This window comes from Pan troglodytes, chromosome 15 (assembly GCF_028858775.2).
Source record: "Pan troglodytes isolate AG18354 chromosome 15, NHGRI_mPanTro3-v2.0_pri, whole genome shotgun sequence".
NCBI classification, from domain to species: Eukaryota; Metazoa; Chordata; class Mammalia; order Primates; family Hominidae; genus Pan; species Pan troglodytes.
Genome location: NC_072413.2, coordinates 62718066 through 62745328, shown reverse-complemented (window position 1 = coordinate 62745328; position 27263 = coordinate 62718066). Strand labels below are relative to the sequence as shown.

The 27263-nt window shown below is 53.9% G+C and overlaps 2 protein-coding genes across 14 annotated transcripts in view; one reads left to right on the top strand and one right to left on the bottom strand.

Moving 5' to 3' along the window:
- The window catches only part of SPTB (spectrin beta, erythrocytic), a 136987-nt gene extending 116814 nt beyond the window's left edge, over positions 1–20173 (top strand). For 2 of the 3 annotated variants that reach the window (XM_024348751.3, XM_063793553.1), the window contains exons 33-36: positions 12631–12887; positions 16307–16480; positions 16765–16807; positions 16988–20173. In XM_024348751.3, the coding sequence (XP_024204519.3) occupies positions 12631–12887; positions 16307–16480; positions 16765–16807; positions 16988–17149 (636 nt within the window). In that variant the 3' untranslated portion in view covers positions 17150–20173. The remainder of the gene's footprint in view (positions 1–12630; positions 12888–16306; positions 16481–16764; positions 16808–16987) is intronic. The other variant, XM_024348752.3, reaches the window with a different exon arrangement.
- Positions 20174–22134: 1961 nt separating this feature from the next.
- PLEKHG3 (pleckstrin homology and RhoGEF domain containing G3) overlaps positions 22135–27263 on the bottom strand; it is a 39925-nt gene continuing 34796 nt past the window's right edge. For all 11 annotated transcript variants that reach the window (XM_016926228.3, XM_063793555.1, XM_016926231.4 and 8 more), the window contains 2 exons: positions 24017–25436; positions 22135–23498 (listed from right to left, as the gene is read on the bottom strand). In XM_016926228.3, coding sequence (XP_016781717.1) covers positions 22777–23498; positions 24017–25436 — 2142 coding nt within the window. In that variant the 3' untranslated portion in view covers positions 22135–22776. The remainder of the gene's footprint in view (positions 23499–24016; positions 25437–27263) is intronic.

Below are 27263 nucleotides of genomic sequence, written 5' to 3'. Positions count from 1 at the left end.
ACTAGCCAGAGATGATTAGTGCATTTCTGTACACCGTCCTTTTCCCCATTTTCCAACTCCTTCCTCTAGGCAGTACTCACCCCCTGCACCCACACCTACACACATGCACATGCCCACACACACATGCATGCACACACAAATACACACCCACATGCACACACACCACACACCCCCATGTATACATACACCTCATGCACAACCACACACCCACATACACATACACACATAAATACACATACACACAAACACACCACACTCACCCACATGCACCCACACCACATCCCCATACACACATCCACACACACCCACACACGCATACTCATACACACAGACCACACCCCATACACACCTCACGCACATCCACACACCCACATACACAGACACATATGCACACACAAATATGCACACACCACACCCACCCACATGCACACACACCACACCCCATACACACACATCCACACACTCACACCCACACACACGTACACACTCATACACACCACACCCCCACACACACCCACATGCACACACCGCAACCTCCACACACACACACACACATACATGTGCACACACCACCCCCCCACACACACACACACACTCACACACCCCAATCACTCAGCTGTCCCATCCCACCTGCCCCACCACAGGCATCTTCAGTGGTGAAGTGGGGGTGCCCATCCTTGTAGGCGATTCTTTCCCCCTATGCAGAGCCCTCTCCTCTTTCCACCGATCTGGCCTGAGGCCTGTGGGTCAGTGAGTCTGGATATGGAGCTGGTTCTGGGGCAAGAACAGACTTGAAGGAAGCCTGCAAAATTGAGAATCCCAGGGCTTTGAGTAACAGAGGTCAGCCCCCCAACTTGTGGGAAAGGAGGATGAGCCAGAGGCCTGGCTCAAGGGACAGGGAGAGCCCAAGACAGCAGCTGCCAGAGGCCTAGGGCATGCGCCTCAGGACCTTACCTGGAGCAGGCCCCTTAGGACTCCATGGGGTCTGTGCAGGGAGCCTGGGAGGCTGTCACCCAGGCTTAGGGAGCTGCTCTGGGGAGCAGCTGACTGAGAGGAAAGCAAGAATTCAGCACACGGCTTGCATGGCTTCCCCCTGCATGTCCCCGCTGTGGCAGGCTGCACTGGGGGCCAAGGGAGCCACAGATCCTTCCTGCAGCCCACCTCTCCAGGTGTCCCGTGAGCCCGCCTGAACCTGGGGGTGAGGTTAGGAAGACTGGCATTCCAGATGGAAGTTTCTGGTACACCAGTCACACCCAGAAACATATACAGATAGTGAGGCCTCCCTTTTTCAGCCCTCACCCTCTGAGAGAGACAGATGCCCTCCCCACCCCCACCCACCCACCACGCACGCGCGCGCGCGCGCACACACACACACACACACACACACACACTCCTCTGTGGCCTCCAGCCTGGCCAGAGGCCACCCTTTCCTAGCTGCACCAGCCCACCATGCCCAGCAGAGGGCACTGCTGGGCTCCTGCTGAAGGGTCTCTCCCAGAAGTTCCCTCCGAAGCTCCCGTCATTGCATGTGGGTTCGCCTCCCTGTCTGTGGCGGACTGTGTCCCAGCCCCTTTTTCCCAGCAACAGCCCCTGCCGGAAGGAGAGCGAACTCTGGGGGGCCGGCACAGACTGCGGACACGGGCTAGGGCCCTGCACCCTGCCCCCGCCTGCTTCTGCCATGCGTCCCTGTGTGTCTGCATGTGGCGGTGTCCTGGTGTGCGGGCTCCTCTGTGAGCACCAGAGCGACTCCATCCACTGTCTGTGTCATGTGTGTCTGTGCAAATGTAATTACTTGTGCATCAGAGCCTCCTCCAGCCAACACCTGAATGTCACTGGGTTGGGGGGAATAAAACCTGTTTGGACCTGATGATCTCTTTGGGGGAAGAAGTGAGCCCACATTTGAGACCCTTTCCGGAGAGCCAGCCACTCCAGCAGATGGGAAGACTGGCTTGTGCCTGGTACCGGAAAGAAACCAGATGGTGACTCAAACGAACACAGACCCAAGGCCTCACGCACAGATTTCCTGCTGCTGCTCCCTTCTGAGCCTTTTGTTAAGTTCTCATGGGGATCCACGAACCTCAGAGGGAGGGCCTAATACCCCATCCACCTTCGATGCAAGAAAGAGGAGGACAGAGCCTGTCGGGAAAGCCCAACCTGGCTCTAGAAGGCTCCTCGCAAGCCCAGTGGCTGGTCCCTCCAGACTGCCTGGAACTACCCCTTCACAGAACCGCAGGCCTCTCCCAGGAAGGGATGGCCAATGGCTGCGCCTCCCCTTGGGGATAGTCCTGGGGGATGGTGGCTCTCCTGCTGGTCCTCTGTGTGTGGTCTGGTGTCGGTGCCCTACAGAATAGATCCATGCGGTGTTGCTTCATGTACAACCCCTCACTGTGCGTGTCGGCTTCCTGCTGGGGGGAACTGATGGGAGTGGACCAGGCACCCCTGCTCCTGTCTGGACAGCTGCACACCACAGGGTGGCACCCCACCCCAGTCCTCCCCTTCCCCACGTGTGTGTGCACCTGGTGACTGAAGCTGCCATCCCACACATCAGCCTCTTTCTCAAGCACATCACTGCACGGTCCCACCGCCTTCCCTCACCTCTTGCCTTTTCACATTAGAGCACGTTCTGGTAAAGGCCAATCCGTTCATACAGGTAAGTGCATGGGAGGCCAGGCAGAAGAAACAAGACCTCACTCACGAAAGACAAAACTGCTGGAGGGGAAGTCAGGACATCTGGGTTCTAGTCCTTAATTCTGTTGGTAACTTCCTGCATGATTTTAGATAAAAACCACCTAATCCCCTGAGTCTCCGCACTCTTATAAAGCCTTCTCTGGAGAATTACGGAAAGTCTGGAACATTTCTGTATGTCAGCAATTTAGCAAATTACAGGGAGGGGCTGGGAGAGGTGGTTTGCACCACTTTCCTCTTGCCTGGTGCTTAGTGCTGTGGTACCTGGCTGGTCTCAGGTACCCACTGGTGTGAGACGGGAGATGGGAAAGAAGTAGTAAAGGGCTGGGGTGTTTGCCTTCGTCCCTGTGGGGGACTAGAGGTGGGGCTGCACCGCTGCTACGGTAAGGACAGTGCCCTGAAGGAGGCCCAGGTCTGCGAGGGAGCCCTCGGCAGTGGGCAGGCAGACCTGCTCCAGACTAAGCATCTCCCCTTCACCTGGGGCTGTAGCCCTGGGAAGCACTTGGGGGTCCTGCTGAGCATCCCCCACCTCCCAGGCTCTGGGTGCCTCAGAAGCCCCAGTGTAATGTGTGGTGAGAGGCTGTTTTCTCCTGGGAGAGAAGGAGGTGGATTGCATGGAGAAGAAATGGTGTTGATGATGCTGCAAGTCCCCCCAGGCTAAAGGTCCCCAGTGCACAGCCCTGCGCATCTTCCTGTCCACTGTGCCCGATTCTGGTTTTGGGAAGTGAAGTGTGAACTGCTCTGAGAACTCCCTCAGCAGGGCTGCGGTGATGCCATGTGTGACGTCCCTGAAAGGGATTGGTGCTCCTAATCGCCTTTGCTAGGGCTCACTGTGTGGGATAAACATACCCTGCCTGCCTCCAAGCCCCAAGGCTAGATCCAGGCTGTAGTGCAGACGGGACCCTGGGATGCCAGGTCACTCCAGAAAGCAGCTGCTGGGTGCCCCCTCGTTATCAGCCTTCTCGTCAGGAAGTCAGGGAAAGCTCTCTTCCCCAAGGGCAGCTCACAGATGCCATTCTTCCGCGTGGCCTTCCAGCACTGCCTGTGCAGCCAGCAGCCCTGGAGAAAGGGACTGAGCATCTCACTAGGGCTGAACGTAGGAGCTGAGACTCCTAGGTCCCTTGTGTCTCCATTCCCATAGGATTAAAGGTTTATGTGGCTTCAGGGAAGTAACCAGCACTTACGAACGTGAGGGGCTGAGCAGGCACTGGACTTGTAGCCAAGACCACCTCTTGGCCGGTGTCTGGCTGGCTCCAGCTGCTGCTGCCCCTTGGCAACCTGAGCACCTCCCCCAGCAGCAGCCTCCCTGGCAGGCAGCCAGGAGCTTTAATCAGCAGCCAGTGGTGGGGCTCTGACGTCCTTGGATGGAAGAGATGTGGGTGTGGAGACAGCAGCTGTGTTTCTTCTCGCCTGAACAAGCTCTCCCAGTCTTTCCTTCTCCTCCTGCTATTCTTTCAGACATTTTGCAGTGAATGCAAATCCTATGTTTGTTGGTAATAGGCAGACCCAGCTGGAAACAACATCAGTTTTCCCCAAAACCTGGGCATGTTCCTGTCTACCCAGTATGCCTGAGTCAGTGTGGCAGGGGTGTGTCTGCCTATACTCTGGCACTGCGCCTGGCTCCCTGGAGAAACCTGCTGTAGGCTCTTTCTGGACACCTGCCCGCTGCTGGGCATGTCCCTTTCTCCTTGCTGTGGTCAGATTTAATATTCCTGGCCCCTCTGTTTTGATGACTCTTCCTAAGTTCTTCCTTTCAAGCTGTGTTTCAGAACATCCTAGATACTGATGGCCTCAGGATGAGACTCAGTTAACATTGGAGGCATCTCAGAAATGGGTTTGAAGTGGACGATGTGACCACTGGGTGGCAGATCTGGATGGGGGAGTCAGTGTCTTCTAACTCTCTCTAATCTTTCAAATGCTGAGTGGCTGGCTCAGGGCCACTGAGCGACTAAGCAGCCAGCAGCTCCTTCAGGGCAGGGACCTGAAGAGGCCACACAGGTGGTGGGCATGGTGAAGACAGCTCCCGAGGAAGCCTCATTCTCTTCTCACGCCCTGGTGACAGTGGACCAGGTTTCTCCTCCCCTGCACACTGCCATTCCCCTTCCCCTCCATTCACTTTACCAGGTGCCCTTCTGCCCTGCATCCCTACCTGTCATCTTGGCCAGGCCCCCCAGTTGCCATCTCAGACAGACAGCTGGACTCTGGGGTGCAGTGTTGCACTGGACTGCTCCCCTAACCCACTTCTCATAAGAGCCTTTCCCCATCCCTTGGCCTGCAATCCAGGGGACTCCTCACCATATATCCCACCCTCAGCTCCCCGCCCTGGCTCTTTCCCCCTGTTCAGCAACAGCTTCTGCTTTCTCCTTTAAGGCATCTGTCTCTGCCCACCGTAAGTTGCCATCTCTTCATCTCTTTGGCTGCCCTCAGCTCAACAAACCATTTCTTTTTCTTCTCTTGCAAACAACTGTCTTCTGAACAGCCTTTCCAACCCACCCAGTGACAGCCCTTCTCACCCAGAGGACAAGAGCTGAGATATCAGACATCGGGCGAGGACAACACTTCTTGGCGGCCAGAGTCACTTCTTGGCTGCTGGCTCCCCACACCCCACAGTCACCAGCACTCTTTGGTTGCCTAAGGCATCTAGCAGGGGGTCTTGTTTGGCCCCAAGCCCCTCTTCCAGCTCTGGCATGATTATGCTGCCTCTGTCAATCAGCCATGTGTTTTGCATAAGCCAGGATCATCTCATTTAGACTGTGAACCCCATCGGACAGGTGCTTTCCTCTGGAGTGAGGATACAGGTCTCCTCTCTTGCAGGAGAATTAGTAAGAACACAGAGTTTGGTGCCAGACAGACCTGCGTCCTCAACATTCCTCACTAATGTGTGACTATGGACAGGCCGCTCATTCTGTATGACCCCCAGTTTCCCTCATTTGTAACACAGGTGTAATAACAGTACCTGCCTTGCAGAGAGGCTGGGAGGATTGGAAGAGACAATGTAGGTAGAGCAGCTGGCACTGAGTAGGTGGTCATTTAAGTCCCTTCATTTTTCTCCATCCCCCACCTCAGTCCTTCATCTCTTAAAAGTAGCATCCTCCATGTGAATTCTAACATGAATTCAGTTGTGGCATGATGCATCCCGTTGCTGCAGTCAGCCTGTTTCTGGGGTGCATCCTCAGGCCCTGGTTCTCACTGGTGTTACCTTTAGAGAGAAGACCTTGTCGCCTGTGTTCTTTGCTTGTAAATGCATCCGGGTTCTCTGAGCATCTTCAGAACCTCTGAAACACCCTGTGGTCCGGAGCCAGGTTGTGTTTCTCCTGGGAGCCTGAGGAGTTTGTCGTCTGTGTGCAGTCCCCTGCGCCACCTGCTGGTTGAGCCTGGACATACACCTTCACCTCCTTTGGCCTGGAGAAGACATTTACCCACCTGCCCATGTCCCTGGCCTGTTTTGCACATCCTCTGTGAAGACCCCAACCCCTGCCTCCCCCACCCAAGCCAGTTTCCTAGCAAGGCAGGACCCTAAAAAGTCAAGCTTACACAGACTCCTGCTTGACTTTGCAAGACTGCAAAAACCCAGAGATGGCCATCCCGCACCCATTGGGAGCCTGTGGCCTCTCCCTGTTGGTTTGACTACAATCCTGTGAGACCCCAAAAGGGCTGTGCCCTCTTCTCCACTGATCCCTGTCAACCAGCAACCAATGCTGCTTGTCCCCTGCCCTCCTCTGATGTCATGATCCCACAGCCAGTACACACAGCTCCTCAGACACCTCCCCCTGCCTCTTCCCCAAACCAGAGGACTAAAGGCAGTGCCTTCCCTTATTCAGCCCACTCTGCAATTCTCCTTCACCTCCATTTATGGTCTAGACTCCCTTGCTGCCCCCAGCTGGACACCCAGAATTTCTTCCAAGCAGCGGGACTCTCTTCCTTCAGAGTGTCCCCTGCTCCGGTGGGTGGCAGCCCTCAGTGGTACAGGTGGAATCTGCATCTTCCTGATGACCTGAGGACTCCAGCAGCAGCCCCTGCCTTACAGCACAAAGGTGGAAGGGAACCTCAGATCAGCTCCTCCATATGCTGCCTTTGGGCAGAACCTGCCGGTCCCTTAGTCACACCTCAGCCACATGAGTAGCCAGCATCGCCCCTCCTGGTGCTCTCTGTCCATAGATCTCGCCTCCTGTCGGGTAAGGCAGTCCCCACCTCAGACCATGGCCTGCTTACAGGGGGGCAGCCTCCCCTCATCCCCTCTTATTAGCCTTGAGGCTCAGGGGAGGTGGGTCCTCCTGCCAAACCATGCTGCTAGCCTGACCCAGGGCCCACGGTTGGCATGGGTGGATGGTTCAGCTGGTGAGCTGGGAGGTCCTTGATGGATCTGGCCTAGAAAGAGGCAGGACTGATCCAACAGGACCACAGGCCTCCCACTGCAGGTTCGCAGCCAGGGGGTCATGGGTGGGTCCCTGCCCAGCTACTTGGCTCCCTGCCCAGCTACTTGGCTCCCTGCCCAGCTACTTGGCTCCCTGCTTTCCCACACCACCTGTGGTGCCCTTTCCGATTTGAGAGGCATTGTGTGGATAGGAAGCAGGGCCATGGATTCTTGCCCCAGCTCTGCTACTGACTTGCTGTGTGCTCTAATCTCAGCCCGTCACTGAGCTTTTCCGGAACCCAGTTTTCTCATCTGAGATAGGAGAGGCTGAGTCCCATGACCCCAAGGCCTCTTTCCAGCTCTAGAATTCTGAGAATCTCTTTTCTCACATCAGCTTCATCTACCCCATCTCCAGCCTCCCCCACCCCCTTCCCTGATAAGGCCCCCATTGTTGATTCTACCTACATACCCCTCCCAGAGGCATGGCTAGAAATAAAAGGCCCCAGAGAAATTCCTTATCTCTTATGAATTGCAAAAGATCTTTACATACACATACACACTCACATACTTGCAGGGCTGTGTCAGGCTCCCACACCCCTCCTCCCCCGTGAGCAAGGAGCCTGCCAGCAGCATCTGGCCATCCCTCCAGCTTGCTCTCTGCTGTTTGTGCACTTTCCCTGGGCAGATGGGAACCCCAAGAGTAACTATTTAAAAAATGGTTCTGCTTCAGAAAAGGATTTGACCTCTTGGATATATATCTAGACACAATCTTCCTCGAAGTCTTTTCTTGACAAAGTTGTGAGCTCTTTGTAAAATCCACTTGTGAATTACCAGAGCCCTCCACTCAGCAGCACGCTGTTGTCTTTGGCCGGACCTGGGGACCTCTGCCTTTGGCTTCTGGGGCCCCTCCACCTCAGTGCCCCACTCCAAGCATTGAGGCAGGGCCTCAGGCCGCTTCTGCACTACCCTAAAGGGATGGGGCCTCAGGCCCTCCTGCACTGCTTACCTGTTCACATGGCTTCTCCCTTCCTGTCTCAAGCCTCAGAATGTTCCAACTGAAACTGGCCGAGAAAGGAGGGGCTGAGGCCTTGCCTGCCAATGGCTGAGATTCCCATTCCCCATTTCTCAGTCCTGAGCATCCGCTACTCCAGGAACAAGAGGGTTTTTGAGATCCTTACACCAGCCCCACAGGACACTGGCCACAATAATTGCTCAGCAAAGCCCCAGGGAGGCAGGGGTGGATAGGGAGGGGTGAAGGATCATAAGAAAGCCAACATTTACAGACATGACCTCACTTTAAAAGGCTGCAAACCACCTGTGAAGTAGGTCATGGGCTCACTCCCACTAACTGAGTCAGGAAGGTTCTCTCCCTTCCCCCAGATGGAATTCCAGGGACTCTCACTCCAGGCCTGTCTGACCCAACACCTGGGAAGGGGCGGGCTTCTCAGGAGGCCCTCTGCTGTTGGTCCTGGATGGGAGAGCAGGAAGAGGGCTGAGGGAAGGGGCCAGCTCCGTCTGAGAGCTCATCGGTGTCTCTGCTCACAGAGCCTTCTAGAAATCCCTGTCCTCCTTACTCCCTCACCCCAGTGCCTCTTGGTTCCTCCTCCTTGTCCCCCTCCAGGGAGTTGGCCAGCCTCCTGGGAGCTGAGGAGGGGAAGAAAGGATTGTCCCCAAAGCCCCTTCCCCCTCTCCTGTACCCACCTTCATTACACCTCACCTTTCTCACCTGTGTCCGCTCCCCCCTCCCAGAGAGGAAGGGAAGCCCTGCCAAAGCCCAGTTCCTTCATCTCTCACCCTCATTCTTGGCCTTGGCCTTCAGGGTGGAGAGTACAAGATGCATTTTAAATTGTCTCTACAGGAGCAGTCAGGAACGCCAAAGAAATCTTTGCATACATTGGAAAACCCCCATTTTCCAAAGCCAACCTGTGACCTGGCCATATAATTTTTGATCGCACTGGCATAGCCTCTGAATGTCCCTGCCAAGGAATGTGGGCCAGGCACCCATTAAGAGGAAACAGAAGAAAGGTGGGATTAAGTTGGAAGTCAGTCCTGGCAAAATCCATGTCTATTTTCAGAGGACAGTTTTCTAAAGGAAGGAAAATGGAATGGAAGTATAGGAAGAAAATGTAGACATGGAGGTTTCTAGTAAAACCAATCCCAGGAGAGCAGAGGCTGGGTAAGAGGGGCAAACATGGCTGAGAGGGTCTGGCAAGCTTCCCTCCCTATATCTGCCATGGCTGCTTCTCTGAGACCCAAGGGCAGGGAGAGCACTGATGGTAGCAGGAGCAGTAGTGCAGCCCATGTCCCCTCCTCTGGAACCTAGTCCCGCCCCTCTTGGAGGAAAAGCAGGCCCTCCCCAGATGTATACCCAAGTCAGAGCGCAGGATCCACAGAAAGACCCCAAGCCCAGGCTTCCAGTCCCATCCCTGCCTCTCCTGCTCTTCCTCCCTGCTACGGTGATCCAGGCAGGGCTTTGGGGCCTCCAGATCCTTGTGGCCAATGCTGGCTCATTGCAGACACTCTAGGGTCCAAAGGCTGCCAGATGCATAGAGAGGAGTGGCCTGGCCACAACCCTCAGGGGCGCTAAGGTGGGAAAAGATGAACACCATAAAGATGGGATAAAAGCTCAGGTCTGTCCATTTTGGGAGTGCATATTCCAAACTGCCTCCTATACCTATTAGCTTTGTTGTCACCAGGAAATGCAGAGTCCTCAATTCTTAGTCTGTCTTGGGAGAATTCGGCCAAGAGACCAAGTAGTAATGTAAGCAAAAGGTTTACTGAAGGAAAATAAAGAGCAGGGATTGTATTTATTTATTTATTTTGTGACAGAGTCTCACTCTGTCTCCCAGGCTGGAGTGCAGTGGTGTGATCTCGGCTCACTGCAACCTCCACCTCCCGGGTTCAAGCGATTCTCCTGCCTCAGCCTCCCAAGTAGCTGGGACTACAGGCACGTGCCACCACGCCCAGCTAATTTTTTGTATTTTTAGTAGAGACGGGGTTTCACTGTGTTAGCCAGGATGGTCTAAATCTCCTGATCTCGTGATCCGCCTGCCTCGGCCTCCCAAAGTGTTGGGATTACAGGCGTGAGCCACCACGCCCGGTCTGGGAGTTTATTGAAGTAGACTCCAAGAGAGGAGCCAGCAGGTCCGCCTGGGAAGCAGCAGTATTCACAGCAAGAGTGAGGTAGCAGCAGAGACAGTACACTCTGAAAGATGAGGCAGAGCAGGCTGCTCGAAAGATGAGCCAGCAACTAAAGAGTTCTGCCTTGCGGTTTTTATTAGGTCACACTCTCTTTAAGTTCCTGCCTCTGTCTCAAGTCTCCACCTTTGTCTAATTTCCTGCCTCTATCTTATGTCTCCATCTTTTCGCCCCACCTAGTTCCCGCCCCAGGTTTGTGGGACTCTCCCTTACTGTCAGCTGATGAACCTGCAGGGGCGGGTGTCGGATATGAATCCTATCGAATGGTGATGTTGCTAATTACTGCCACTCCAGGAAGGGTGTATATTGGTATTTATTGCACCTGCATATCTCGTAGGAATTTCTCCTTTGCTTTCTTTCCCTCCTTAGCATGCAGCTGGCTACATTCCCACAGGTTAACTGCAGTGATGACTGGGCATCTTAAGGGGTGTCTTGGGGTGTTCCTTCCTGCATAGATATTTCCCCTCCTCTCTGCTCATATCTAGGGTGAATGTTTTGGGTGGTCTCTGGGGTGTGAGACTTTCCAGACCTCCCTTTCTCAGGGGCTCTCCCACCTGCTCATATTTATCTGCCTACTCCAACAGTATAACCTTGGGCAAGTCACTTGACCTCTCTGAGCACTGGTTTTCTCATTATAGATCGAAAGCATTAGACTAAGTCAGTGGTTTCCAAACTTTCCCAGCCACATAACCCTTTCTTTAAATGAAATCTTACTGGAACCCTACCATGTAACCTGTTTACTGAACAGTCCTAATTTGATGAGATACAAACATGACCAGTTTTATCTTTCTTGCAACCACTGCCTTCCAACGTCTCCATTGAGCCCCCCTTCCCATTCCTAAGGCCACCTCAGGCAGACCCTGGTCACTTTCAGTGGATAAAAAGTCTGCTCAGTTGTTTCAGTTTAAAGCTTCGATCTGATGTCCAACATGGGGCCCACATCCTCCCATCCTCCATCCTCTGTTTCGGGTTTGCCCCATAGTCTAAAGGATTCAGACCAGGGAGGAGAACATGGTCTGCTCTCTCCTGGCTCCTTCCCTCTCCTCCCCAGCACTCTTCTGGACCTCTGTCTTCAGCTGTTGGGGCAGGGAGGAGGGAGCAGAAAAAGAACCTTTTCTGACCTCCTGGCTGAAGATGTCCTTGGTGCTTCAGGCATCCAGCTGCTTGGGGGCCTTCCTACCTCTTGCTGAAAGGTGTTTAGCAGTCAGGCCTTTGGGACCAGGTCCTGGCCAGATGGCTCCAGTGAGGCTGCCTTCCTTGGTGCTCACTTGGCACGGAGGAGACCCACCCATTCTTGCCCCACCTGGCAATGGGAGGCCACCCGCTGCTGCCCCAATCTGTCCTGCCCTCTCTTTCTTCTGCCCCAACAGGCAAAAGGGCAGATCAGCAAGGTCTAGCATAAGGAGATGCCCAGCCAGGGAATGGCAGGTCAGCTTCCCCTTCTCGTGGGCACCTGTATGTCATACAGTGAGTGGCACCATTGGAGGCCCCTCCCTTGACTTGGGCAGGGGCCAGGCATCCCCAGGTCTCCACAGGGAGGTGCAGGGAGGTAAAGACCACAGCAGTTCCCCAAGGCAGTGCCTCCTTACGAGGGGGATTCTCAACTCCTGCTGCACATTAGATCCCATGAAATGCTCAGTAAGAGATACCAATGTGCCGACCCCTGGGGCCAGTTAACTCAGCATCTTGAGATGGAGCCTGAGAATGTTTCTTTTGAAAGCACCTGAGGTGACTGCGGAAGGCAGCCAGGGTTAGGAACCACTGCCCTGTCCAAAAAGTTCCCATCAAATGATGGAGAAAGGACCTGTTAGACCTGCTGATGGCCAGGGAGGGTCTGGGTTCTCCCTTTGTAAGGTGGCAGGGGCAGACTTAGGACCTGGTACCCTTAGCTTTAGGGCTTTAGGCACAATTTGAAAGTACCAGAAGAGTTCCCATTCAACATTCTACTATAAGTGGTTGCCAAACTTGTCTTAGCAGCAGAACTTTCCTCATACGAGTGTCCGGCTGCAGCAAGGGGAGGGGCCAGAGCTTTGCCAGCAGCATTGGAACCTGCCCCCCCTCACACCCCTTTAATGACATAATCACTCAGGCCCCTTTGGCTCACTCTGAGAACCTTCCGTTGCTATGTTACATTGGAGACAAGGGGCCACCCTGCAGCTCTCTGAAGGGAGAATGGGGTGGAAATGGAGCCAGAAGCACAGGCAGAGTAGAGAAGCAAGTGGGCACCCATAGCAGGTTGTGGGAGAGCCAGGGTGGGCCAGGAGGTGGGAGTAGAAAGGAAGTAGACTTGGGGGTGTGGGGAGGGTGGCTGCTGACCTCCCAATTTTGCTGAGAACAGCCATCTCTAAGCCAGAGTCCCCAGAAAGGTGTGCTCCTCCCTATGCCCTGAGCAGGGGGAAGAAGAGGGAACGTGGCCTCAGAACCTGCAGCAGCCACCACTGCCGGGTCAGCACAAGGATGGGCAGAAATCCACTGGGGATGAGAGGCCCGCCACAGAGCCCCTCTTTAAGGTCCTAGATACGCCTCTGAGTGAGGGTGATGAGCCCGCAACGCTGCTGGCCCCGCGGGACCATGGGCAGAGTGTGCAGATGGAAGGCTACCTGGGCCGCAAGCATGACTTGGAGGGGCCCAACAAGAAGGCTTCCAACAGGTGAGTGCGGGAGAGGCTGCTGGCTGAGGGTAGGTTGGGCAGCTCTCAGGGATCTCTCTGCTAGCAGAGCCTTGGTGACATGGGCATGTGCTGGGGGAGGGGTGCCTTCTGCCTCGGCCTGTGAGAGCTCCTGGACACCCCTCTGGGCCAGCCCCGAGGGCTACTTGGCATGATGGGAAAGCCTATCTCCAGTTCTGGTCCTGAATTCAAATCCTGTGTCTTCATGCAAGTTACTCAACCTCTTTAAATCGGTTTCCCCATTTGGAAGGAGAGGATGAGAACAGTATGTCTTTTCACTACAGATACTGTTCCTGGCACACAGTAGGCACTTGGTGAACACTAGCTGTTATTATCCTATTATCCCAGGGCTAGGGATAGGTAGCTCTAAAGGTTAGGTAGGTCTTGGCACTAACAACATCCTTGTTCGAGCCCCGCTTTTTACCAGTCTAGGCCTCGGTGTCCTCAGCTGTAAAATGGGAGTGATGGGGATGGGGCATGGCCTAGTTGCCCCCCAGAGGTTCCCTTCTAGTGCTGTCATCTGGTGACTCTATGACCCCGAGAACTGACTCAAAGGCTGCGTCCTTTCCTGACTCTGAAACAGTCATGTCCTTGGGTTTGGTCTATCTAGGGCTGTCTCTGCCTGGGGCCCCCAGGGGCCTCCTCTTTCTAGCAGCAGTCCAGGGTCCCAAGAAAATAGGGCAGCACCAGGAGGTTGAAGCCAGCCATATTCCCAGGGACAGCTGGCAGCATGAGCATGCAGGATGTGTCTGGGGGACTCACGAAAGGGATTCCAAATTCCAAAAAGGAACCATTTGGGGGCCCAATTGCCCTGAAGAGGTTTATTTATTGCTTAAATGGAGAGTCTATCCAGAAAGGGGAAACTAACATTTACTGAGCATCTACTATGTGCCAGGCATTATATTAGGACTGATAAAATCTTCCCAACAATTCTGTGACATTGATGTTTCTATTTTCCAAGGGGAAAACAGAGTCTCGGAAAGGTTAAGTCATTTGTTCAAGGCAAGCTCTTTCTCCAAAGACCCAGCTCCTTCTTAGTAACTGCCTTTCTGCTAGAGGAAAGATCCCTGAGCGCGGAGTCAGAAATGGGGCTTCGTAAAATGGCTTTGCAGCCAGCTTTGTATGGGTCAGTTTCTCCCTCTGACCTTCCAGAACTTCCTCCCTATGTGCCCTACTAGTTTCTCCACCTTCCTGCCCTCAAAAGTAAGGGAGAAGAGGGAGAGGAGAGGAGGGAGACAGAAGAGGAGGATGAAGAGGAGGAAACAGAGTCTGTTGCTGTAGAAATGCAGCAACATGCTTCCCACGTGTGAGTGAAGCGGCTCGGGCTAGCCCACCTGTTGAGTTATCAGTTTGATTCCCTCACCAAACATGCCAGTTGACATGAGCCCTATTTGTCTTTTTTTGTGTTTTGTTTTGTTTTGTTTTGTTTTGTTTAGACAGAGTCTCACTCTGTCACCCCAGCTGGAGTGAACTGGCTCAATTTTGGCTCACTGCAACCTCCGCCTCCCAGATTCAAGTGATTCTCCTGCCTCAGCCTCCTGAGTAGCTGGGATTACAGGCATGTGCCACCACGCCTGGCTAATTTTTTTTTTTTTTTTTTTTTTTTTTTTGCATTTTTAGTAGAAATGGGGTTTCACCTTGTTGGTCAGGCTGGTCTCGAACTCCTGACCTCATGATCCGCCTGCCTCAGCCTCCCAAAGTGCTGGGATTACAGGTGTGAGCCACCATGCCCGGCCGACATGAGCCCTATTTGTAAAATTTGTTCCTTTAAAAAGTTTAGTATACTTGGCACGTCTCATCAAAACAAAAAACAATCACTGAAACAAAACCCTGTTCATTCCTTCACAGTTCTTTAGTGAGAATCAACTACACTGATGGATGTAGAAATATTGTTAAAAGTTAATTTTTTACTGTTGGTCTTAAGACGTAATAGTTCTACTTCTATAAGTGTACTTCAAGGTAAGATCAGAATTATAGGCACAGATTTATGTGTAAGAATGTTCATCACATTGCTATTTAAATTATGGGCACATTTTCCAGTATTATAAGGTTCATCAATAAAGGGATTGTGATAGTCTTCCACATAGCTATTCAAAATTATTTTAAGAAATATTTGAGGATAGGGGCCGGGCGTGGTGGCTCAGGACTGTAATCCCAGCACCTTGGGAGGCTGAGGTGGGTGGATCGCCTGAGGTCAGGAGTTTGAGACCAGCCTGGCCAACGTGGTGAAACCCCGTCCCTACTAAAAATACAAAAATTAGCTGGGTGTGGTGGCTTGCGCCTGTAGTCCCAGCTACTCGGGAGGCTGAGGCAAGAAAATCGCTTGAACCTGGGAGGCGGAGGTTGCAGTGAGCTGAGATTGTGCCACTGCATTCTAGCCTGAGTGACAGAGGCTCTGTCTAAAAATATATATATATATAAAATGTATAAATATTATATATAATATATATTATGTACAATTGTTATATACTATAAATGTTATATAATATATATTATATAATATATAATTGCTACATATTATATAATATATAATTTATAACATAATGTATAATATGTATTATATATAATGTATAAAATATACATTATATGATGTATAAAATATAATGTATTATATAGTATATGATATATAATGTAATATACATATTTTATATATTATATATTTCATATAAATATATATTATACACAATAGGTATATATGTTATATAATAAATAATATGTAAATATTATATAAATTATATAATAAATAAAAGTATATATAAATATATATACACTTTTTTTTTGAGACTAAGTCTCGTCTCTGTCACCCAGGCTGAAGTGCAGTGGCTCAATCTCGGCTCACTACAACCTTCGCCTCCCGGGTTCAAGCGATTCTCCTGCCTCAGCCTCCTGAGTAGCTGAGACTGCAGGCATGCGCCACCAAGCCCGGCTAATTTTTGTATTTTTAGTAGAGATGGGGTTTTACCACGTTTGCCAGGCTGGTCTTGAACTCCTGACCTCAGGCGGTCTGCCCGCCTCGGCCTCCCAAAGTGCTGGGATTACAAGTGTTAGCCATCGTGCCTGGCAAAAAAAGAAATATTTGAGGATATGGAGAAATACTCATGATTTAGTGTTATGCTTAGAAACACGATATAAAATTGAATATATACATAACCCAGTTTTAGCTATCTGTGACTAGTAAAAAAAAATGCGAAAATGTGAAGACTAGAAGGAATACATAAAATGTTAATAATAGCTAATTTTTTGTAATGAAATTACATGCAGATGATTTTTTAACAATAAAACATGTTACTATGTATCAGAACCAACATGGTGTAATTTTTTTTTAATGGTGAAGCTATAGGAATTGACTCTAGAGATACCATATCAGGATGTGGGTGACCTGCCTGTCTGCATCTTTGCAGGTCCTGGAACAACCTGTACTGTGTGCTCAGGAACAGTGAGCTAACCTTCTACAAGGATGCCAAGAACCTGGCCCTGGGGATGCCCTACCATGGGGAGGAACCCCTGGCCCTGAGACATGCCATCTGTGAGATTGCTGCCAACTACAAGAAGAAGAAGCACGTCTTTAAGCTGAGGTGAGGCCTTCCTGGCCTTTGAAAGCTCGGGTTGATGGCTTGATTTGGCATTAGTGGCAGGGCAGAGGCCCTCTGTAGGGGACCAGCGCCAGGCCTGAGCTGCTCCTCACGGGTTTTTCAAATCAAAGAGGCTGATGGTCCAGACTTTGACCTCTCAGAAAGTGCTGGGCTGCCTGAGAGGGGTCTGGATGTTCGGCTCAGGGTATTGTGGGATCAGAGCCAGCCCTCTGCCCAGCGCCCCCTCCAGAGGTGTCTCCATGACAGGAAACCCTTTGTCCTCCTAGGCTGAGTAATGGCAGCGAGTGGCTCTTCCATGGCAAGGATGAGGTAAGCGCCGGCAGCCTAGCCCAGACCTGGCTAAGAAAGGGGTAGGTGGAGGACCCCAGGCCGCTTGCCCTGGAGGCCCCCTCAGAAGGGGCAGTCCCAAGAGCCCCCACCATTGTTGCCTGGCCCGGGAGGTGGGGGGCTGTGGACCTCCAGACTCCACCGTGACCCTCCGCCCCACAGGAGGAGATGCTGTCCTGGCTGCAGGGCGTGAGCACCGCCATCAACGAGTCCCAGAGCATCCGCATCAAGGCGCAGAGCCTGCCCCTGCCTTCCCTCTCCGGCCCCGACGCCAGCCTCGGCAAGAAGGAGAAGAGATTCAGCTTCTTCCCCAAAAAGAAGTAGCGGGTGGGGCTGGCGGGCGCGGCGGAGTCGGGACGCGCAGAGACCGGGGCAGCCCAGGCCTTGGCCTCCTCTCGCCGCCGCCCGCCGGTCGAATCGAGATGAGTCGAGTCGCGGGCCGGGCCCCCGGGCCCCACGCTGCACTGCAAAAGCTGCCTTCGCCCGCGTGTCCTGGGCCGACGCCCCCTCCATGCCCTCGCCCGCGCTGGCTCCGCTCCAGGGACAGGGGATCCCAGCTCCTCTGGCGCCTTTGGGGCCTCCAGGCCTGGGGGCAGGAAACGGTTCTCTGAGGCACACGCCCTCCTCTCCCACCCTCCTCCTGAGCCGAGGGTGCACAGGCCCCTTACCACCAACCAAAAAAAAAAAAAAAAAAAGAGCTGGAGAAGGCTGATGGGGTTCCTCAAACGCTGCCCGTTCCTAAAGCAAGTCTTGCTTCAGGTCACCTCCCACCTGGTGGCAGCCAGGGAAAGGGGGAAAGGAAGAAGACACTGGAAATGCATGGCCAGCCCGCTAGGGGCATGAGGAAGGAGCCTTCAGGTGGCCCACAAAGCCCTAGCTCTGGGCCAGGGGCTCTGGGGGGCTGAGGGGACCAGACTGGGTGCAGGGCCTTGGGAGCTGCCAGCCTCCTTCCCACTGGGCTTCCGCAGAACTGGGACTCTCACCTCAGGGGCCACCACATCCCTCCTCTCTGCTTCTCCCCCCAGATCAAAGGGTACCCTCCCACGGTTGGCAGGGCCTGGCTGAGTGCCTCCAGCACCCTTTGTGCCACCACAGGCGGTCCCAGGAAGGGCAGCAAGGTCAGACCATTCCTCATTGAAAACCGTGGCTAGGGCACAGGGCTCTGATCTGAAGGAGTGACAGGTAGGTCACAACACTGCCTAAGGCTCTCCCTCTCAATGCTGGGACCCTCGCCCCACTCCCAGTGGCAGCCAAACCAGCAATATCCAACAGACATAGGCCCCCTACCCGACAGTGTGGGCCCCCAGATACAAGATGGATACCCCCCGCACCTGCAGTAAAGCATCCCAAAGCCAAATGCTCAATTGCATCCTGTCTGCAGCTGGGACTTTGGAGGGTAATGGCTGGGCAGACAGTAAAGTTGATCATCTGTTTTCTCGGGGTGGCAGATGCAGCCATGTCTTGGTATCACCACCCATGTGACAGCTACCCCTGCACAACTGGGACAAATGTCAGGGCCAGAGCCATGAAGGTGTGGTACCCCTTGATCAGCTTCTCCACGTCCTGGCCCCAGGTCTTGGCAGGGAGGGGGTCACATGAGTACAGAGGTCAAATATCTACCACCCTCCAGCCCTGAGCACCAGAAGCTCTGCAACCAATGTCCCCAGGAATGGCCTTCCCCTTGCTGCTCAGGTCATACTTCTGGAGGAAGAGAAGGCTCATTCCATATTTTCCCCACCACTCTACTCCGAAAGCAACACAGTTCTGGCCCAGTATCGAACTAGGGTTAGGTCCAAGAAAGCAGTCAAGCGGGTCGGGGGAGGGAGGGCGGAGGGCAGCAGGCATTTTCCCCTAAGGAAACCATAAAAGTCCCCAGGGCCTGCAGTCAGTTTCTATCACCTTCCCTGTGAGAAGGACCTTAGTTCCATGGAGATGAAGTGGGTGAGGTTCAGGTAGAAGCCACAGGGGCAGGCATCCAGAATGAGGCCCCCTGAGGAACCCTGAGTGAGTGCTGACCAGTGCCGGCAGAAATCAGTTCCACCCTGTGGCCCTGACACTATGTCAGGGTGACACCAACTGCAGCAGGCAGGAGCCACAGGAAGGAAGACGTCATCCGATGGAGCCTGATATCCCCAGGTTCCCGCCCTGGTGAGCAAGGTCTTCATTTGGCTTTGGTACATATGACCCTATACAGGGAACCTAGTGAGTATCACTCACCAGCCTCTTTCTGTATCTGGGGAAACCAAGGCAGTGAGGTGACTACACTCACCTAGCAATAAAGTAGGCCTTTCGTGCACTTGCAGGCATGTCATCCTCTGGGGCAGAGAGCAGGTTCCTTGCTGAAGGGCAGATGGTGGCAAACATCTCCCTCAACTGTTTCCCTGGGCCAGTCTTTAGGGAGCCTAGGGACAAGGGCCCACCCTCCCCCTTCCACGTGTGCCAAATCAGCACCTGAAGTGAGGCATTTCCAGCAAGCAACTCCACAGGCCCGAGAAAGGAAGGGCTCCAGTGGAAGAGCTAGCATCTCACCACCCCAGGTCCCCTGGCCTGGTCCAGGGCAGCCAGCTGCATGTGACCATTCTGTTGCCAGCTCCCCACACATCCCTCCTGTCACCCAGGCTCCAAGACATTCGACCAACTAGACTGAAAATGCAGGCATCCAGCTTTGGGAGACCCTGTGTGTGCCACACCAGGGCTAAGCTCTCCCAGTGCCCTAGCAAGGTCTTTTTTTTTTTTCTCTCCTTATTCTACTCTACAGTCTTTTGACAGTATTCCCAAACTAGGTTGACACAGCTCCAGTCCACACCAGCATACCAGGCTTCCTCCCTAGGGCAGTTTAGAGGAAGCTCCTTCTGGGCGAGGTCAGGCGGTCCTCCTTCCCTCTCTCCTTCCCCTTTGTCCCAGCCTCAACTGACTCTGGCTGTGGGAGGTGTGGAGGGTCCTTGGGCTTCCCTCCCCAACCTGGCCTCCACTAACACCCCTAACAGGAGGCCCGTGGAAGGCTCAGCCTCTCCTCTGCATCCCTCCTCCTTCCTGCCTATCGGAGGGAACCAGGGTCCCCTAGGCTGACCCTGAATCCTCTTCCTCCCTTCATGGGAGGGGGGCAGGAATCCAGAGGAGGATGAAGCCAGCGGGACCACATGGCTTGGTGGCTTGGACAAACAAGCTCAGGGAGGAAATGAGGAGGCGGTGGCTGCAGAGGAATGCAACCCTGTTGGGCACAGACCATGCAATCTGGGACTGGCCCTGGGGCCAGCTGGGTCCTGTCCTCCACCTGCTCAACCGTGCTTCCACCAACCAGAGGAAACCCATTTACTAGTTTTTCTAATAAATCAATAATGCTCCATATTTCTCTCAGTTTCTTATTTAACTAGCCTCCTCTCCCTCTGAACTGAGCCTAAGAGGGCTGGCACCATGGAGACAGAGGGACAGCCAGATTCTCTAGCTTGTCCCTGGGAGCCTTATGGGACGACTGCAAGCACCCGGTTCCTGGGCTTCATCACAAACTCCAAGAAAAGCTTGCTCATTCATGCATTTGATCAACTTGAAGGCCTACTGTAGGGCAAAATCATTTCCAAGCAGTGATCAGTCCAGGCCCCTCCCCACAGAGCTCAGGACAGATCTCAGCACTCGCTGGACCACAGAATCATCAGAATCTCTAAGCCTGGGATTCACCTCCAGAGGGCAGTTTCTGTTGGTCTAGGGAGATGGAATGTAAGCACTGCATTTCCAAAAGGCTCCCCAGATAATTCCAATGGGCAGCCAGTGAGAACCACCGACCTGGTGGCAAGGTTCCCAGGCATACCTAGATGGCTGTGTAAGGACTGCCTGGGGAAGGGGTTAACTACAACTTCCTGGGCCCCACCCTCTGAAGAGCCCCAGTCGGGTTCTTCAAGGGAAGATCAGAGGCTAGTGACAACCTCTTTTGAGCAGAAGCAGCGCAGGGCAGAGATAGCCCCTGGTCTGGCAGCTGCCCTGAATCTTCTGTGGTCATTCCACAGTCACTGGCTCCTGCCAGGCCAGTCTCAAGATATGATGCTGAGTAACCACAAGGGCGCTGGACAGTGTGAGGGTCAGGGTCAGGGAGGCGGAGGTTGCAGTGAGCCGAGATTGCACCACTGCGCTCCAGCCTGGGCGACAGAGCAAGACTCCGTTTCAAGTGGGGGATAAAAAAGAATCTGGGTCCCTCTGATCTTCCCTTGACCTTGTTAGACTTAGCAGACCCATCTTCAGGTTGGGTCAGAAGGCCCACAGGGCCCTGACCCAGCAGCCCTGCTGAACACTTGTCAGGCAGCTCTACCACCCAGGCCCTGCAGCCTCCACCTCCCAGGCCCCAGCTAGAAAAAAAATTAAGCAAAATGAGTCTGGACCTCCGTGGAGAAAGGGCAGAAAACCCAACTGAAATAGGGAGGCATTCCTAACTCTTCTGAATCAAAGATACTTCTGAGAATGTGATAAAAAGGGAGGAATCATCCCAGAAAAATGCACTTGTACTCCTCATCCAATGTTGCAGACACCTTTAGGACATTTCTAGTCTCCGAGTTTAGAATCCTTACCTTCAGCCGCATGCAGTGGCTCACCCCTGTAATCCCAGCACTTTGGGAGGCCGAGGTGGGTGGATCACCTGAGGTCAGAAGTTCGAGACCAGCCTGGTCAACACGGCGAAACCCCGTCTCTACTAAAAATACAAAAAATTAGCTGGGTGTGGTGGCTCATGCCTATAGTCCCAGCAACTTGGGAGGCTGAGACACGAGAATTGCTTGAACCTGGGAGGTGGAGGTTGCAGTAAGCCAAGATCACGCCATTGCACTCCAGCCTGGGTGACAGAATGAGACTCTGTCTCAAAAAAAAAAAAAAAAAAAAAAAAAAAAAAAAAAAAAAATTCCTTGTCTTCTAGGATGTTTCCTGGGGACCGGAGAGAAAAGCAAAAGGCACCAGATACTGGGAGCATCTGCTTATGAGAAAAACAGTCTATCCACCTCACCACCTCCCTTTTTCTTAGTCCAACTCTGGCCCTTGGGGAAAAGAGCAAAAGGCTGGCATGCGGGACCCCCTACCCTAGACAGGACAGCAGGCTGCTGCTAGACAGAGAAGCCCATGGGAGTCTAGGCAGCAGAAAGAAAAAGCCCGCCCTCACATCCTCCTGCCCCACCTCCCCCACCAGTACCCGGGTGCCTTATGTTTCACAAGCCCAAGTGACAATTGAGTGTGGAAGGAACAACCTCCATGTCTCCATCTCCCTAAGACATCCCTGGCCCATGAATAACCTTCCCTACCCCAGTCAAGCCTAGGAAGGAGTTCACACATAGTGGGTTGGTCAGCAGTGGTTATTGCACCATTGGCAAATAATGAAATGTGTGTACATCAGCGACAACCACAGGGTCAGCACAACAACCCTCAAAAGTACCTGAACTGAATCCACTTCATTCTTGACAGGAGGGGAATAAACAGGGGCCACACACTCACGCACACGCACATCATACCACAGAATGGAAAGCAATAAATTATTGGCTTCATTCCTGCCTGGACCCTAAGAAAAGGCACCGTTACAGAACAAAGCCTCTCCAGGCCACTGCCTGAGTCTCCTGGGGGTGGGCTCCTCCATCTGGCTGTGGCCATGGCCAGCCAACGCTGGAGGCCTGAGCAGAGCTTCCTCTCTCTGGGAAGAAGTGAGCTTAAATATTTGGCTTCTTACCAGAGAACAACTATTTACAAGGGAAGCAGCCACACCGGCCTCACAGGTGAGTGGGAAATTGTCTCGAGCCCCAGTGGATGGCACAGGCAGGAGACCCCTGCACACGGGAGCATCCTTCCTGGAGGGCGGAGGGGATGGACTTTCCGCCCACCTGAGGGCCCTGGGCAGGGGCTCCATGAGCCCAGGCTTGAGGGGAAGGATGCCCAGGTTCTTCCCCAACCTCCAACATGACTCCTCCCTCCCCCAGGAGTCAGCATCAACCGACAGAGTTCAAGGCCTGGAACTTCTCTCTAAGGTTTCTCACTCTGCCCTGCTGGCTCGGGTCTGCCGGGTCCCTGGAACCCTCTTCCTTCGGCTGGCACTCTGCAGACTGCTGGAAGTCCTTAACCTGCCCCAGCAGGGCCACCGGTGAGCTTGGTCCCTGGCCACTGCTCTCCTCCAGCCCTGCAGTGGGGCTGGGAAGGGGTCCCTTCTCCATGACAATCACCCGCCGGTTGTCCTCCAGGGTGAGGTCTGCAGTGACATACAGGGTCTCGCCTCCATCCGGCTTGCTCTGGGGCAGAGGCCCAGGGGATCGGGCAGCCTCTCCGCCTCCCCGGCCCCTCTTGGTGCTCAGGCTGCGGCAGCGGCCCACCCTGCCCGACAGAGGTGGCTCCACCATGTTCTCCGGCACCGAGTGGCTCCTGTTGACAGGTGGGCCACAGGGCCGGCCGCCCCCTGCTCGGCGTACCTCATCGCGGGAGGCATACTTGGAGCAGAGCTCACGGACGTCGGGCCAGCTGAAGGTCTCTGTGGGGCTGAGGGGGCTCCGGGCGGAGGGCCGGCCCCCAGGCGAGGTGGTCCTCTGGCCGACAGCAGACGGGTTGAAGAAGAAACGCTGTGGTGACATCTCCCCAGCCGAGGAGGGCTTGGGAGGGCTGTGCTCCTGGGCCATCAGCTGCTCATAGTCGAATAGAGACAGCACCGGCTTCCTCTTACCTGTGAGGAGAGAGCAAGCTGCCTGAAGCATGGGGCGGGAGGGCAGAGCTGCAAGGGGGTGCTCTGAGCAGGCCCCAACTCACTTTCCAGGCAAGGCTGGTTGTTGGGGTTTTGGGTGTGATGGGAGAAATCTCACTTACCATCCACAGCCTCTTTCATGAAGGGCCATAGGAAGAATGAAGAAAAGGCAGTGGAAAGGGGTCAGGAGTCAAAGGAAGAGGGGGAGCTTCTGCTCCCATCCTGCTAAAGGAGGGGCCTGGGGCCATGCTTCCTCCAGAAGCCTCTGCTGGATGGGAAGGGCCAGAGCAGAGGGCATCTCTTAACCAGGAGAGCAAGCTTGGCCTTAGAGCACTGGACTGGCTGCCAGGGCTCACCCTGTGCCCTTAGTGCCCAGGGTCCAGCTTCTCCCTTTGGTAGAGCCTCCTTAGAGGTCACTTTCCCCGAGGAGCCAAGTGGCTCCTTATTGACTCTTCAGTCCCTAGACTTGGGGAAGGGCCCACTTGCCGCTTCTGTCATACCTTTGCCACCTAATGGCTCTCCAGCCTCTTCCTGTAGACAGGGCACAGTGGGGCTCTTCCCATCCCTCTCAAGGGCCACCTTTTCCCACTGCAGTGGTGGCCTGGCCATCACTGGCTTGTTGCTCTTGATCCGGAGGCTGTACTGGCGGGCCAGCTGGTAGACCTTGTTCTTGACGCGCTCGCTCACGTGGCTGTCCATTACGTGGGAGAGCTGCACGATGCGGGGGTGCAGTGGGGCCACCAGCTCCCCCTGGGTACTGCTGCTCAGCTCCTTCACCAGCTCTTTCAGCTCCCGGGCCAGGTGGGCCGGGCTGCGCCCCTCAGTGGGAGAGGAGCTTTCCGGGGAGGCAGTGGCTGACTCCTCTGTGATGGCTCCCAGCTCATGCTCCTCCAGGATGAAGAGTGGCTCATGCAGGTCAAAGCCATTGGCCTGGCCCTGGCCTGGCCCCTTCCCAGGGCTCCCTCCAGAAGACTCCATTCCCTCCCAGATCTTCACAATTTCTGAAGATGGGCAGAACTCAGCATCTGAGATGGGAGGTGGGTCCCCTTTGACTGCCTGGCTTGGTCCTGGGAGCTCAAACAGGGCCCACGAAGTCGGCCGGGAGCCCACCTGTCTCTTGCTCCCCACTGGAGGTACTGGCTCTGGGTCTGGCCGGGGAAGGCTGTTGAACCTGGAGATGGAGTTTCTTACCAGTCCTTTGGGGATGTAGGAGAGGCTCTCCCGGCGACGGACGCTGAAGCCTGCATCATGGTGTTCTGCATTTTCATAATAGCTCTTAATCTTGTCTAGCAACAGCCGGTCTCGGGTGGAGAGTGCTGATTCCTTCTTCTTGCAGGAAGACCGGTCAGGCTCCACTGGGCAGCCTGGGCTTGGGGGCTCCATCCCATTGACAGAAGGGCTGTCCTCTGTGGCCACCCCCACACTGATGTCCACTTCTGGGGAGAGCTGACAGCTGAGGGAGTCTGTGGCACTGCCATGCCGGGCCAGGCCCTTCTCGCTGCCCTCCAGGCTGAGCACGCTGCTGCTCCGGCTGACCAGCCGCGGGCTCCCAAAGCCACTGGACTTGCTGTCCTCCTGTGCCACGCTGCTCCGCCGAGAGAAGCTGCTGACAAATCGCTCCGCAATGACGCTGGCCTGGTCCAGCACGGAGGGTGGCAGAAGGCTCTCAGGCTCCTGGGTGGCACCCCCCATTTCTTCTTCCTCCTCGCTGCTCAGGGCCTTAAGGTCCTCAGTGCTCTCAGCCGCCACGAAGTCCACCATGTCACCCGGGGGGTCCATCCCCAGAAGGCCCTGGTGGGCATCAAGCTGTGTCTCCAGGACTTCTGGAGATTCTGTGTCTGAAGGCGTCTCCTCGGCACTGGGCCCTTCCACAGCAGCAAATACCTCTTGCTCACTCCCGGCCTCAGGGTCCGGCTCAACCTGAAACATAGCAGAAAAGGCTCACATGAGTAAAAAGCCTCCTTCATGGGATCCGGGGAACAAGGGGACAGCATGGCCTGCTCAAGGCCCAATGACAGGGACCTGTAGTTTAGGACCCAAGGCAATCAGAATGAGCACGACTTAGGAGTAGGTGATGGGTCCTTAGAGGAACATGACTGTGTCCTTTAGTCACCGTACAGTGGGGGTGCTGGGCCCATGTCCTCAAAACCAAGGAAAACAGTAAGAATGCAGATGGGTCAGGATGGCAACACCTTGATGGCAGCCAGCCTAGGAACTACAGGGACAAGGTGGGAACACACAACAGTGGGTTGGGCATGGCCCCAGGTTCCCAGGGGCTGGTTCTCACAGTGTCATGGAACCAGCATGGCTGATGGTGAGGCAGCTCCCCAAAGCCCTAGAGGGTCCTCACTTGGAGGTTCTAGGGTTCAAACCCAGACCTGCACAACATGAGAGGCCATTTCATTTTCCTCAGGGGACAGGGCCTCCCATGTGGATTAGGGTCTAGAGAGCAACACAGCCACATGCTGGAATCTCGTCAGAGGATGAGGACCAGGAATGTGGCTCCTCCCAGTACCTGTGGGCCCGGCACAACTGCATACGCCCAGGAAATGGGCAAGGAAGAAAGCAAACTTGAGAACTCCCTCTTGACCACCTTGAAAGTAATTTGAACCACAGAACTGATGACATACGCAGCTTTCCAGAGCAGTCTTTAGGGAGATAAGAGCAAACACTAAATTATAAGATCGGACATAATTCCTTCTGTTCTAGTTCAGAATCTGCAGAGCAAGACCCATGATCTAGACTTGCACTGTTCAACATGCGAGCCACCAGCCACTGTGGCTTTCTGAGCACCCGAAATGGGGTTAGGCCAGATGGAAACCTGCTCTTGGGATAAAATACACACCAGATTGCAAAGACTCTGTATAAAAAAGGGATAAAACATATCAGTAACTTTTTATGTTGATTACATGTTAGAATAATACTCTGTATACATTGGGTTAAATAAAATGTACTACTAAAATTAATTTCATCTGCTTCTTTTAAACTTTGTAATGGGTGGTTCTCATTGTATTATTATTGGACACCCCAATTTGCTCTGCTCTGAATGTCTGTGTATCTCTAAAATTGCCATGTGGAGGCTAACACCCAGTGTGATGGGAATGAGAGGGGGGGCCTTTGGGAAATTAGGTCACGAGGGCTCCATCCTCATGAATGGGGTCAGATCCCTTACAAATGAGGCTCAAGGGAGCTTCCTTGCCCCTTTGCCATGTGAGGACACAGCAAGAAGCCACCATCTACGAAGCAGAGGGCAAGCCCTCCCCAGGGTCTGCTGGCATCTTGACCTTAGAATTTCCAGCCTCCAAAACTGTGAGCAATAACTAAGCTACCCATGTAGCAGTAAGGGATTTTGTTACAGCAGCTCAAGCTAAGACATCATGCTACATTCCTGTCCAGTATCATCCAGGCTTCTCAGTCCTGGCTGTGGGGTCCAACATGGGGTCCAGGCTGTAGCTCACGATCTTTCCCTTATAACTTTGGGAAAGTAAAGGATGCTGCTTCCCACAACCCACAGACAGCATAGGGCAGCAGGAGGAGGAGAGTGGGCCTCTGAGTCCCAGCCCCAGGTCTGATCTCAGCCCCGCCCCTCAGAAGCTGCTCAGTGTTAGGCACGCCATCAACCACTCCTTGCCCTTTTCCTTCTAGAGCTGTTGTGGGGAAGAGTAGGAAGAAATAACACATCAGTTACAGAGGAGGTGTCCAACAGATATCAGTTCTCTACCCTTTGCCCAGGTGACCACAGGTGTG